This window comes from Salvia hispanica, chromosome 2 (genome assembly GCF_029641045.1).
Source record: "Salvia hispanica isolate PSC_SH4W2 chromosome 2, Shi_PSC_v1, whole genome shotgun sequence".
NCBI lineage: Eukaryota > Viridiplantae > Streptophyta > Magnoliopsida > Lamiales > Lamiaceae > Salvia > Salvia hispanica.
Window position 1 is genome coordinate 60,232,800 of NC_142693.1, and position 13,498 is coordinate 60,246,297.

At 43.3% G+C, this 13,498-nt stretch overlaps 1 protein-coding gene across 1 annotated transcript; it reads left to right on the forward strand.

Moving 5' to 3' along the window:
• Positions 1-5,679: 5,679 nt before the first annotated feature.
• On the forward strand, positions 5,680-10,304 carry LOC148932820 (uncharacterized). Its single transcript, XM_089065243.1, has 2 exons — positions 5,680-6,576; positions 10,221-10,304. The coding sequence occupies exons 1-2, from the start codon at positions 5,680-5,682 to the stop codon at positions 10,302-10,304; spliced, it is 981 nt and encodes a 326-aa protein (XP_088921369.1).
• The last annotated feature ends 3,194 nt before the right edge of the window (positions 10,305-13,498 follow it).

The window sequence follows — 13,498 nt, forward strand, 5'->3', positions numbered from 1 at the left end:
TTTACTTATCCCGCTGATTTTTATGTCATTAAAATGAGTGAACCAGAAGCTAGGGAGTCTAGCGGGATATTGTTAGGAAGACCATTTTTAAGAACGACTAAGACAATTGTGGATATGGCCGAAGGGACAATATGCATTGACTTTAATGGTGAGAAATTTGTCTTTGACATCAACGAAGCCATGAAGAGACCAATAGATTCTGAAAATCTATGTTATGTTGATGTAATTGACCCCCTAGTCCAAGAATTTCTTGAGACCGAATTATTGCAGGAAAAGCTCCAAGCCTTGGATGTGTATGCCCAGGCTGACGTGGAAGCAGCCGCATGGTGTGATCTGATCAGTAGCCGAGGGTTGACTGACGAAGAGATCGAGGAAGCAATTATGGAATTCTGTCAGAAGTCAGAGCTAGCAGGATCCGTAGGGGCCGTGGTACCGGCCAATATGGAGGAAAAATCAGATGCTGAACAGGAACAAGAGGAGGATTCAAAGAAGAACCCTTTACCTACAGACACACTACCCCCGCAAGTGGAGTTGAAAAAATTGCCGGCAACCCTTAAGTATGCCTACCTAGGGGAGGAAGACTCATTCCCCGTAATCATCAACAGCGGGTTGACTGAAGAACAAGAGGCAAGACTACTGACCATGCTGAGCAAAAACAAAAAGGCTATTGGATGGAGCCTTACGGACCTGGTAGGTATAAGCCCGGACGTCTGCATGCACCACATTAGGCTAGAGGATGGAGCCAAGGTGCATAGGGACTCTCAGAGAAAGGTGAACCCAAACATGCGAGAAGAGATACTGAAGGAAATCTTGAAGTTGCTCTCACTGGGCATTATATATTCGGTGCCAGACAGTGAATGGGTTAGTCCAATCCATATGGTCCCCAAGAAGTCAGGGATCCAGGTGATTAAGAATGAGAGGAATGAACTAGTGCCCACCAGACTAGTTACTGGTTGGCGAATGTGTATAGATTACCGAAGGCTGAACGCTGCAACCAGGAAGGACCACTTCCCCCTGTCATTCATCGATCAAATGCTGGAGCGACTGGCTGGGAGGAAGTACTTCTGCTTTTTGGATGGGTACAGTGGATACTTTCAAATCTATGTGGACCCGGAGGACCAGGATAAAACCACGTTCACGTGCCCGTTTGGAACCTATGCGTATAGGCGTATGCCATTTGGCCTATGCAACGCCCCCGGTACTTTCCAGCGGTGCATGATGAGCATATTCTCAGACTTGATTGAAGATTGTATAGAGATCTTTATGGATGATTTCACCGTCTATGGAGACTCTTTCGACTCGTGCTTGCGACATTTGGATATGGTGCTAGGAAGGTGTCAAGCAAAGAGTCTGGTCTTGAACTTTGAGAAATGCCACTTTATGGTTACAGAAGGAATTGTCCTAGGACACGTGGTGTCGGAAAAAGGGATCCAGGTGGACCAAGCTAAGGTGGATGTCATATCCAAACTACCCTTCCCTACTGATCAGAAGGGAATAAGAGGTTTCCTTGGCCATGCGGGATTTTATCGAAGATTTATCAAGAATTTCGCCAAGATTGCTCAACCACTCACCAGGCTTCTCCAGAACGAGGTGGAATTCGTCTTCGATGAGCATTGCAAGGCTACTTTTAACCTCCTTAAGGAAAAATTGATTTCTGCACCGATCATTCAGGCTCCTAACTGGGATCACCCCTTCGAGGTGATGTGCGATGCCAGTGACTATGCAGTGGGGGCCGTGCTGGGTCAGAAAATAGACGAAAAAAGGTACGTGATATTCTATGCGTCAAAAACCCTGAATCAAGCCCAACGGAATTATGACACCACCGAGAAGGAGATGTTGGCGGTTGTCTATTCATTCGAGAAGTTCAGGCAGTACCTACTGGGATCCAGAGTCATCGTCTATAATGATCATGCGGCGATCAAGTATCTCATTGCGAAGAAGGAGTCAAAACCTCGACTAATCAGATGGGTGCTGCTTTTACAAGAATTCGACTGGGAGGTAGAAGACAAGAAGGGAGTTGAGAACAAGGTAGCGGACCACTTGAGCAGAATAATACAAGAAGGGAACAGTGAAGATGTAAGGGATCGATTCCCGGAAGAGCATTTATGCGAAGTAATTTTCTCCGCAAGGAAGATCAATTGGGAAGAAGTGATGAGACTTACTGGTCATGACGCAACAACCAAGGGTAAGGAGAAAGTGGGACAGGAACCCTGGTATGCGGACTTGGCAAACTACTTGGTAACAGGAGAGCTGCCAATGGTGCCAAACGTAACAAAGGCTCAGAGGATGAAGATAAAGAGCGAGGCAGGGTATTATTTCTGGGACGACCCATACTTGTGGAAGGCAGGAGCAGACCAGGTCATTAGAAGATGTGTTCCTGACTGGGAGCAACGGGATGTACTGACGCATTGCCACTCCTTGGCATGTGGAGGGCATTTCGGACCTAGGAAGACTGCTAGAAAAGTGCTAGATAGCGGATTCTACTGGCCAACCCTGAATAGAGATGCATACGAGTTCTGCAAGGGTTGTGACCGTTGCCAACTGACCGGTAGAATCTCCGCAAGGGATGAAATGCCGCAAGTTCCAGTGATAGTTTGTGAGGTGTTTGACATCTGGGGTATGGACTTCATGGGTCCTTTTCCCTCATCTTATGGAAACTCCTACATCTTAGTGGCAGTTGACTACGTGTCGAAATGGATAGAGGCCAAGGCCACAAGCACTTGTGAATCCAAAGAAGTCACCAAGTTCCTCAAGAGTCATATATTCAGCCGGTTTGGGATACCAAGAGCAATCATCTCTGATCAAGGGACTCACTTTTGCAACCGAACGGTTGAAGCATTGATGAAGAAGTACGGAGTTCATCACCGCCTATCCAGTCCTTACCACCCCCAAGCCAACGGGCAGGCAGAGATCTCAAACAGGGAAATAAAGAGCATTTTAGAGAAGACAGTCAACCCCTCCAGAAAAGATTGGAGCATGAGGTTGGAAGACGCTCTGTGGGCATATCGGACAGCATACAAAACTCCTATAGGGATGTCCCCCTACCGCATCGTCTTTGGGAAGATGTGTCACTTGCCAGTGGGAATTGAGCACCGAGCATACTGGGCAGTACAACAGGTTAATGTGGATGCTAAGGCCTGTGAAGAGGAAAGGAAGCTACAACTACAGCAGCTGGAAGAGCTCAGATTGGAGTCATTCGACTCAGCCATGTGGTACAAGGAGAAAACAAAGATGTGGCACGACAAAAATCTGAGAACCAAGGATCTCCAAGTTGGCCAGAAAGTACTACTCTTCCAGTCAAGATTGAAGCTGATGCCTGGGAAGCTCAAATCAAAATGGGCAGGACCTTATATTATCACTGCATTACGTGCTAATGGAGCGGTCGAGATTTCAGGGAGTATCCCTAACTCAGAACCTTTTGTCGTTAATGGACATAGATTGAAAATATATAGGGAAAATGAAGAGGTATGTGTAGTGGAAGAAATTCCACTACACTTTAAGAGCATCTAAATGACCAGTAGGAAAGGGATTTGAAGTTTCACTTGGTCAGCAGCATAGTATTGTACTTACTGACCGGGTAAAACTTCAAATACCCTTAGTAAGGATGTAAATATTGTAAATAATTGTTATTTTAATTTAAGTCAAGAAAGAAAAACAACAAAAAGATTTTTTCGGATCTTAAATATTAATTCGGAGTTCGTACTGACCACAAGGATGCCACTTAGGTGAAACTCTGAATGATATTAAAAAACCTTTTATTTACTTTTTCTATTTCTAGCTAATTGAGAAGAGGGAGTTGAGTAAAGTTTGAATTTTGGCTGTGTTGCAGCTTTGCAGGCGAGTGCAGAGGCTGGGAGGCGCGTGAGGCAAGGACGTGACAAGCAACGTCCAATCGGCTGTCAGCAAGCACAACCGCCTCCCACACGAAGCGTCTCAACCGAGCGACTGCCTACAACCGGTCAAAACCCTCAACTGCCCACCCCTCTATAAAACACCCCACCGCCTACTCCCCTTCACTTTACAAACCCTTACCTGCACTCTCTCTCTCACAACCACCACCCCCACTCCGAAAAACCACCACCCACTACAGAAACTACCGCAAACCACACCGGCACAGCCATGGCAAAGAAGAAAGCAACCGTCAACCGAGCATCTACCGCCGGCGGGGCCTCGTCTGAACCCCAGACAGCAGCCGAATCAAGGCCGCCAAGCCCACAACAAGCACAACCACCGCCGACGACACAAACTCCGGCGATGGTTCCTTTAGACGCATTGGCGGCGTTTCTAAGCCAACAGGACCCCAACAGAGACTGGGCGGCAACCCTAGCCGGATTTGGCTTAACCGGAGGAGTGCCGGCGACATCAAACCCTTCCCCAACCATAACCACAGAAAATCCACCCACCACCACCCCAAAAACCTTAATTCCGACGTCCGAAAATATTTCTCCAACAATTGCTGCACAAGCAGAACCCTCCCACCCTTCTCTCACACACCAAACAGAGCCGCTGGACGTCAGCCCTCTTTCCGCCTATCAAGATCCCAACTGGGGAGAAACAGAAGATAAGGAAGGTGGAGGGAAGGCAAGCGAGAGCAAGAAGGATGAAGCAGAGGAGATTAGGGCCACTGAAGCAGATATCGATGCAGCGGAAGAGGAGATAGATCTGAACGAGACGGCCAGGAAGCAAGGGATAATGACAGAGGAATAATTTCAAGCGGTTCTAGGCAAAGGGGATAGGATCGTGGTAAACCCTGAAGGGGTGGCTGAGGTACTGGACCTCGCATCCCAGACAGTAGGGAATGAGGAAGCAACAAAGAAAGCGGAAAGGTCGGAAGGGGTAGACCACCAGTCAGTAGAGGAGAAGACAGACGAACAACCGAAAAGAGCCGAACAACTTGAAGAGGAGAGACGAGACCCAGAAACACCTCAAGAGGAAGCCTCAGTGGTGACCAAACCCAAACCAGTAAAGAGGAGGCTAGTGTTGAAAAACGACCCCAAGGCGGAAAGGCAGAAACCCCAAAGAGTGTCACAGAGATGTTCGGGAAAGTGGACGTCCAACAAGGCAGGAGCAAACACCGCCGCAGATGCAGTGGAGATTTCGAGTGATGCCGAGAAGACTACTCCTACAAAACCTGGGGAGGAGCACTCGAATGCTAGCCAGAAGGACACCCAATTGGCAACAGGGACAGTATCAACAACGCCGACTGACTAGGAGGAAAATACTGACAAGGTGGCTGAGGGTCTGGACCTCGCATCAGAGTCAGTAGGTCGAGAGGAGGCAGCAAGAAGTGATACTAGTACCCGCATGGTGGCCGAGCCTACCGCCCAGGAGGACACTTCAACACAAACCAACAAGGAAGCAGAGGCAATGGATGTCGAAGAAACTAAGAGAATTCAGGAAAGGAAAAGGAAGAGGAAAGCTCCTGTAAAAACGAAACAAGTGATGAAGAAGCAGCGCACTGCTAATACAAGCATAGTGATCAGAGAGCCAGAAGAGAAAGAGAGATCGAGTGACACAGACTACACTTCCAGCGAGGATTCTGACTCAGAGAGTGATATCTCTCTGGAAGGAGAAGACTATCACGAGCAGCAGCTCCCAGACAACCACTTTGAACTAGTCCACCCTCCGGTAAAGAGGATTGTATACCGGCAGTGGAGGGTAACGCTCACTGATGAGCTTATGGAGGACATGAAGCACTTCGACACCCAAAAGCTTCAAGATGCATTTGACGACAAGGATGACAGTAGCAAGCAAGTCAAATGCGGAAAGGTACTCCATATACCCTCTTTGGATGAGTTGTCTGTTCGTGATTCCTTCCTGGCTAGTATAGAAGCATTGGGTTTTGAATGGCTGCTAGAGAATAGGGACCCAGAGATATCTGTGAGATTAGCGAAGGAGTTCTTCACCACGTTTAGTTTCCAAGTAACCACAGACCCAGACGAAGTGTCAATCTCCTTTAGGATATTCGGTGGTGAACTGTCGATGAGTTTGATAGAGTGGACTGTCAGATTGGGAATGTGTAGCTTGGAGGAGGCTATAGGTCCGGACTGGAGAAGCCGTGAGAGGGGGGTACCGAGGCGTCATATAGAATTTGAGCCCCAGGAAGCCTGGGAGGAGTTAACCCACCCCAATGCTGGCCAGTTTGCCTCCACAAAATCCAGATCCACCCACTTCAACAATTCCATGCTACGATTGGTGCAGCTTTACTTAGGCTACAACCTGCTGGGGCAGAGTAACTCCGCCGCCAGAACGTCCATGACAGAATTGTACCTTGTGTGGTGTGCTAAGCAAGGAAGAAAACTACACTTGGGATTCTGGACAGCCTACCAATGCCATCTAATAGCCACCTACCCAGCCAGAAACTTGTCCCTCTGCAACATCCTAGGAGCTTTCGTGCGCAACAACATCATCATAACAGAGGCAGAGGACCTGTCTCCAATGTACATGGTCGACGCTCCTGGCCTATTTGATGTACCCTTCTTTGTCCGCACCAACTTGGTATATTATAGAGAAGGAGTACCCCAGTTCTACCCAATGGGAAAAGCCCCTGGGGGAAGGGCACAACAAGGCCAGGAGGTGCAAGCTGCCCCGATCGACCAAGCGCAGAGGCTGAGGCAAGAGAATCTGGAGCGGGCAGTGACTGAGCTGGCTGAGGAGAATAGACAATCGCGGGCAGAGATGGCGAAATTGACAGCCCTAATGGAGAGCGTACTAAAGGAGTTGGCAAGAGGAAAAGCAAGCAATGAAGCTGGACCAAGCGGACATGGAGGACAAGAAGCTGGAACCACCGGACCTGAGGAAGAGGAAGATGATGAGCAACAGAAGGATGATGACAACCAAACCGGACCTGCTGAGGAAGAACCAACGGACCCACCTGCACAGAACCCTGCACCACGAATGAGCAGGAGGAACATCTGATCGAACCACCCCAACTGACCAGTTAGTTTTTCTTTTTCATTTTTTTTAGTGTTTCTTTTATTTTGTTATTATGTTTTTCTTTGGTGCATATGTTATTATGTTTTCCTTTGTGTTTAGTCGTGAGCATGTTACCTCACACTTAGCCTACTGCGTAGTCTAAGTGTGAGGAGTTTATATGTTTATATATCATGTTTGTAAATATTTTGTTCTGTTTTGTACATCTATGTTTATATCTGAAACTCTCCCACTTAGCCTATTACATAGTCTAAGTGTGAGAAGTTTTTAGATATAATATGTGTTTGTTATAAGTGTGTGTCCGTCATACTAGCCATTCCCACTTTTCACTTCACAGCCCGTATCTGGGGCAGACACTTGTGAAGTGAGAGGGGGGAGCTAATGGCCAGTATGACATGTATATATGTGTTATTTGAGTCAGTGCATGTTAGTTTTTTTTTTTAGGGTTTGTTAGGTCTAGGAATTATGTGTTATATTTTATGAATGGGCTTAAAACTCAACTGCCTCGAACTGACGGTGAGGGGAATTGAGGGAGATAAGACATGCCGGAAAACGGAAACCACCCCCTCCAGTAACCCCTAGTCAGTATAGATGATGCAAGTATGAAGGAAAAACCCAACCCTTGGGTCAGACACGAAAGCCCTCTTAAAAGGTGAGTTAAAGGCCTAAGGTGGAACCACTTTCCACTAAATACTGAAAAAAAAAAAAGAAGAGAGGCTACCACATGATGTCTAGGGCAAAGTGACCGCGTGTAGCAAACCCCCCCACAAAAAAAATAAAAATAAAAACCTACCCTTAGAACCCCACTTTCTAGCCTGACTTATACCCCGAAATAACCCATCAGCCACTGGAACTGTGTGCGTGCAAGGCATAAGGCAAGGAGGCAACTGCCCAGGAGGACATACAAAAGGAACCATCTGAAGAAAAGAAAGAAGGAGAAAATCGATCTGGAATTTCCAGATCCAAAAAATAAAGAAGGAATAAGGGTGGCAAAGCCACAAAGAAGAAAATTGAAGAAAATGGTCGCAGATACTTGACCACAAAAAGACGAAGGAGGAAGAAGGAATAAGGGTGGCGAAGCCACAAGGAAGCTACTGACCAGTTGGAGGCCAATGTCAGAAATTGTCCGGCCGAAGAAGAAGCCTAGCCAGAAGCCCGAATGCACACAGTTCTCCCTCATCAAAATAAAAAGTTAGTTTTTGAACTTAGAGCCTTAGGGACAACTACCCCAAACGCTACAAGCCACTAGCCCCATTACAAGCCTTAAAGACCTTCGGGAGCTGCATGTGAGATCTGAGTCCGAAACATCTGTGGTTTAGCATTGAGAGAAAACAGTCCTAACATCCCCTGTGAGGAATGAGTGACTGAGTGAACCCAGTGTTTGGCCTAGGATTGGGTGATCTTGACAAGCAGATATACTGACTGGGGAAGAAAAGGGGGGCGGCGGAAGTTCAAGGCTGCCTAAGGCCGGATTGCACCTGATCTCGAGGGGAAGGGTGGTTGAAAATATAGCATATTCTATGTGTTTAAGTTAACTATATATGTATGTGTTTGTGTCGTTAGTGTTTTCTTTTCTTTTGCGTCAGAGTCTTGAGTCTAGCTAGGTAGAGTCGGTCAGGGGAGTAACCAGGCTCGAATTCGACTTATTTCTTTATGTTTGTCTTCACGCTTGAGGACAAGCATGTGGTAAGTGTGAGCAGTTTGATAAGTCGTATTCTAAGCCTTGGTTACTGGTCAGTATGTCGTGAAATACATGTATTATCTGCAAAACAGTTGCTTAAGTGTGCAGGATTGAAGGATCCAAGTCAGTAGGTGACGATTCGTGTGACGAAAGTGAAAAGGGCACTAGAAGGGTGCGATACTGACCAGAATGCATGCCAGAGAAAAGACTCGAGATGGAGAAGGGGGATAGCTGGGATGATTATTTTACAAGGGCAAAAAGGTCAAAATGCGGGAGAAGTCTACCCTAAAAGCAAGGGCAAGCCTCCCTATAAAAGAAGCCATTTTGGAGAGAGAGAAGCAGTTCGGTTCGGAGTTTGACAATCACACTTAGTAGAATTCTCTCTAGAAGATCCATCCTTCAGCATTATCTTACCTCTCGTTCCTCGCCACAGCCATGGTCACTTGACGTCCAGAGTTTGCCGGAGAAGTCATCAGTCCGTCGTTCCAGCCAGTTATCGTAGCAGTGTAGTAGTATCATCGCCCGGAGTGGCACAAACAATCTTAATCGCTTTCTTAGTTAAAGTTTACTTGTTTTCATCAACTAGTTATTCTGCAAACACTCATCGTTGTTGCTCTTTGGAAGTACTTTGTTATTTTCCAACATTTACGCTATGAAGTTTCTATTTCGCATGTCACTTTGGTTTGAGTTTGCTTCATTCTGCCTAGGGAAGTTAGATTTAGTTATTGCTTTCAATTTCGAAGTGTTTTCTATTGGGGAGTTGTTGATTTGAAATTGTAGCTAAGTTAGTCAAATTTTCGTGCATGAGTTTCTTTTCTGCGCCGTGATTATCACCTTGCATGTCAGCCAGTAGAAGTAAAGTTGCAGTTACCGTTTAATTTAAGTTTAAGCATTTTAATCGATGGATCTTGAGTTTGAATGCATGAATCTGAAGTTTAGTTATGGTGTCTGTGTTCATATGATTTTCGTCAATACTTGGTGAGGAAGAAAACGTCAAAATCAACTTTATTTGGTCTACTTTTGCTTTTAAGTTACTTTTTACTTTTGTTCCCTACTTTTCAGAGGTACTATCCAGACTTGTCAGAAAGCCCCCAGCCATCAGATACACTTTGTTCTCTAACTTTCCTCTTTTAGTAACTTTCTACTTTCCACATGTCTCTGATACACCTTGTCCCCTACTTTCACGAACACTCCCACATGTCTGTTATTTTCCCGCCTACTAGTCAGTAGAGTACTACCTTATTTCCTGTCTAGGTAAATCTCAACCCAAGCGTGGTAGCTAACCAAACACCCAGGAAAGTCACCACAGTTATCTAAACGTGTCCATCCTCGTGGGATTCGACCCTTACCTCCACTATACTAATCAGTAGAAGTGGGTTGAGGAAATTTGTATGAAGTCCGGTCTCGGTCGTCATATCAACGACTCAGCTGGGTCGGGAATCTCTTCCTGATCAGTTGGATACACTCCAATTCCACGTGCGAATCCATCGAGGACATAAGACCCAGACCGAACCACATCACATTCCCGTCTGCTGCAACGAGTAGCTGTGCAGAGCCGGAGGGTACAGTCTATGACAACTTGAAGGAGTTCCACACCCGCCTCCAGATAGGCCATTTGGAGGCGAAGCACAAGGTGCTTGACAACCTAGTGGAGGTGATGAAGGAGGACGAGAAGAATGTGCTGTTGTGATTGTAAGGAGCAATATTGGAGCGTTGATCCATTTGCTCACCGCCACTTCGCCTTGGACCGGGAGGTCGAGAGAAGCGATGGCGCGAGAGAAAAGGTTGTAGCCGCCCCTTTTTTCGGATGAAGTATGAACAAAGGCGGATGGACATTTCACTACTTAATTCAGGGTCAACATTGTCATTTTCTATCATTTTACGCATGTGGCAATTTGAAGAAAGGCTTGTACCAAACACACGTTAATGAGTAATTTTCTTAATGTGGGCAATTTGTAATTTGTCTACACCATTTTCAAGAGTTTTAAATTCTTCAATTTTAAGGAAACCTTTAATTTCTTGAAGAACACCTTCTACAGAGGAGTTGTTCTTCGAATTGAACTTTGTCCATCTTCAGTCTTAGACCATCTCCAATCATACACCAAAAATGAGTTTTGGTGTAGAAATCTTCTCCAACCATACACCAAACTCAAACTCATTTTTAGTGTTTTTTATGAAACAACACCATATTTTGTGTTACTGCAAAAGTTTTGTGAGACAAAATCCCAAAAATGATGTAAATCTTAAATTTGGTACAAATGGTTGGAGTAAAATTATTTTTTGGTGTACATATACTTAAAAATGGATTTAAGTTTAGTGTAAATAATTGGAGATGGCTAGAAAGGTGATTTCTTGGCTCGAAGACAAACCAGAATCAGTCCAACGTAAAAACTTGTAATCATATAAATAAGACAGTGGAACATTACGAGGAGTACTTAATATGAAAAATTATTTGAATATTTCGTAAACATCCAATTTTTAATTAACAATTTATGAATATTTTTTTCATTTTTACGATCTACTCCCTCCGTCCTACAAAGATTGTCCCATTTTTCCATTTCCGTCCGTTCCACAAAATTTGTCCCATTTCATTTTTACCATTTTTGGTAGTGGACCTCATATTCTACCAACTCATTCCTACTCACATTTTATTATAAAACTAATACTTTAAAAGTAGGACCCACATCCCATCAACTTTTTCAACTCACTTTTCATTACATTTCTTAAAACCCGTGCCGGATCAAAGTGGGACTATCTTTGTGGGACGGAGGGAGTACTATGTTACGATATTTTATTTTCATTTTTCAGTTTTGATTATTATATAATGTTTTTATTTTAATATTCTGGGACTTAAAAGTTTAGGTTCAAATGAACATATTATTTCTAGATATACTATACTAGGGGAATGATCAATTGCTAACTCATCATTTAATTGCTAACTACAACTAATTTAAGGCCATATGATTTTAGAAAACGTGTGGTATACAATTTGTCACGTGTAATTTTTGTTTTTATTAATAAAATCAAAAAAGATAAAAAAAAAAAACTCCAAATTAGGGTTTTGGATGAAAATGTCAATATAGTGTTTCGAAAATATCAACACAATGCTTTGAGAATGTCAACACAATGCTTTAAGAATGTTAACTCATTGCTTATATTGACATTCTACATGTATTATATTGACATATTTTATATAGTATGTTGACATTTCTGCTTGTACGAAAATATTTAAAAAAATTGAAATTTTTTTCAAATTTTGACGTCGGAACATATTCATGTAGGATATCGTTGGAATCCTTATGAAATTATCTTTAATTTGATATATGTTATATGAATTTAAAGTTTTGGGATTTCTTTTAAAAGTTAGTTATAACTAAACATGTAGTTAATTGACATTAATACCCCTATTGATATTTTTTGAAATTAATCTTATGGTCTTATTGACGTTTTTCGTTGATCGTATTGACATTTAGGGATTAATGATCTAAGCCCTTAATTTGAATATCTAATGGCTATTATTTAGTTGTAGTTAGCAATTAAGTTATGAGTTAGCAATATAACACTCCACATACTATACTATCTCAGTCCAAAAAAATAGATTAGGATTACCATTTTGGATCATCTACCAAAATTAGACAGGTGAAAACAGGGACGGAGACACCGGCGGCCAGCGGTGGCTTGGCCGTAACCGGACCCAGACACCCCCCTCCCCCCCATGCAGCTGGACTTCGCCCGATCTCCCCCTAGCTTTGGATGGCCTGAAATTTGATGTAGAAGAAGAGTAGAAGAATATCCCTAAATTGAAGAAGAAGAGTTGTCCCTAATTGAAGAAGACGACGCAGTGTAGTTGGGTTTTCAAGTGGGTCCCTAATTTTTTTTATTGGACTTTAAGTTGGGCCTTTATATTTTATTGGTACGTAATTTTATTTGAAAATGAAAAAAATAATGTAGCCCTAATTCAAGCCCAAATCTAAAATTACAATAGAGGCTCTTCTCCTTCTAAAACTGGAATAGAGGCAGCGAATTATAGCATAGCTTTGGAGTCGGACTGTGGAACAGAGGCAGTGAATTACAGCCTGTATTTTCTAGAAAATCAAAGGTTTGATTCTTGATTGATGGTTGGATGAATGATATCTTAGTTGTATATACCAAGAGGGAAATTTTTAACAAAATTTAAAATGAGAACATTTTTCGACGATTTCAAGAAATGGTGACACGTCGAAAATAGTTATCATCTAGAGTCTCATAAAAATTGTAAAGACATTTTGTTTTGGTTGAATATTTTATTATTATTTTTTTTATTTTTTTTTTTAAATTTCAGCACCGGCTAATTTGAAAGTCTTGTTTCGTCCCTGGATGGAAAGTTTTAAACACTACTGATACTACTAATGTAACAGCCCGCCCTCTTAGGGTACAATAAATGCGGCGACTGCTACCAAACAGAGTTAAAAGAATTTAACATAGGCTAGGGTTTCATTTAAAGAGACTTGACCTAAGTATTAAACGAACTATCAGAGTCGCAAGTCAAAGGTTTAATCAAGAGAAATAAATGAAGGATAAGTACTATAAAGTATGATCAAAACTGAAGGATTCAATAAATCCCAATGATATCACAAGATGTCTCAAGATTCTAAAACGAAAGGAACAAGTGCAAAATATCCAAATAATACTAAAGTGTTTCAAAGAAAATTCAGCGGAAACGACCAAGAGAAAGTGCAACTATGTGTGGAGACACAACTACGCTTGAAGTTCAAAACACCCATCTTAATTAGTTAATATGCTCAACACCCGCCACCGCTCGTCGTCGTTCAACCTGCACATAAGGAAAACACATGCAGGGCTGAGTATTTTGAAATACTCAGTGAACTCGTTGCCAAAAAATTT

Bases quoted from the DNA above. Each gene is read 5' to 3' on its own strand.
- LOC148932820 (XM_089065243.1), top strand. From the start codon at position 5,680: ATGGAGGACATGAAGCACTTCGACACCCAAAAGCTTCAAGATGCATTT. The intron at 6,577-10,220 runs GTGCAAGCTGCC...ACCCGCCTCCAG, and splicing joins GGGCACAACAAGGCCAGGAG to ATAGGCCATTTGGAGGCGAA.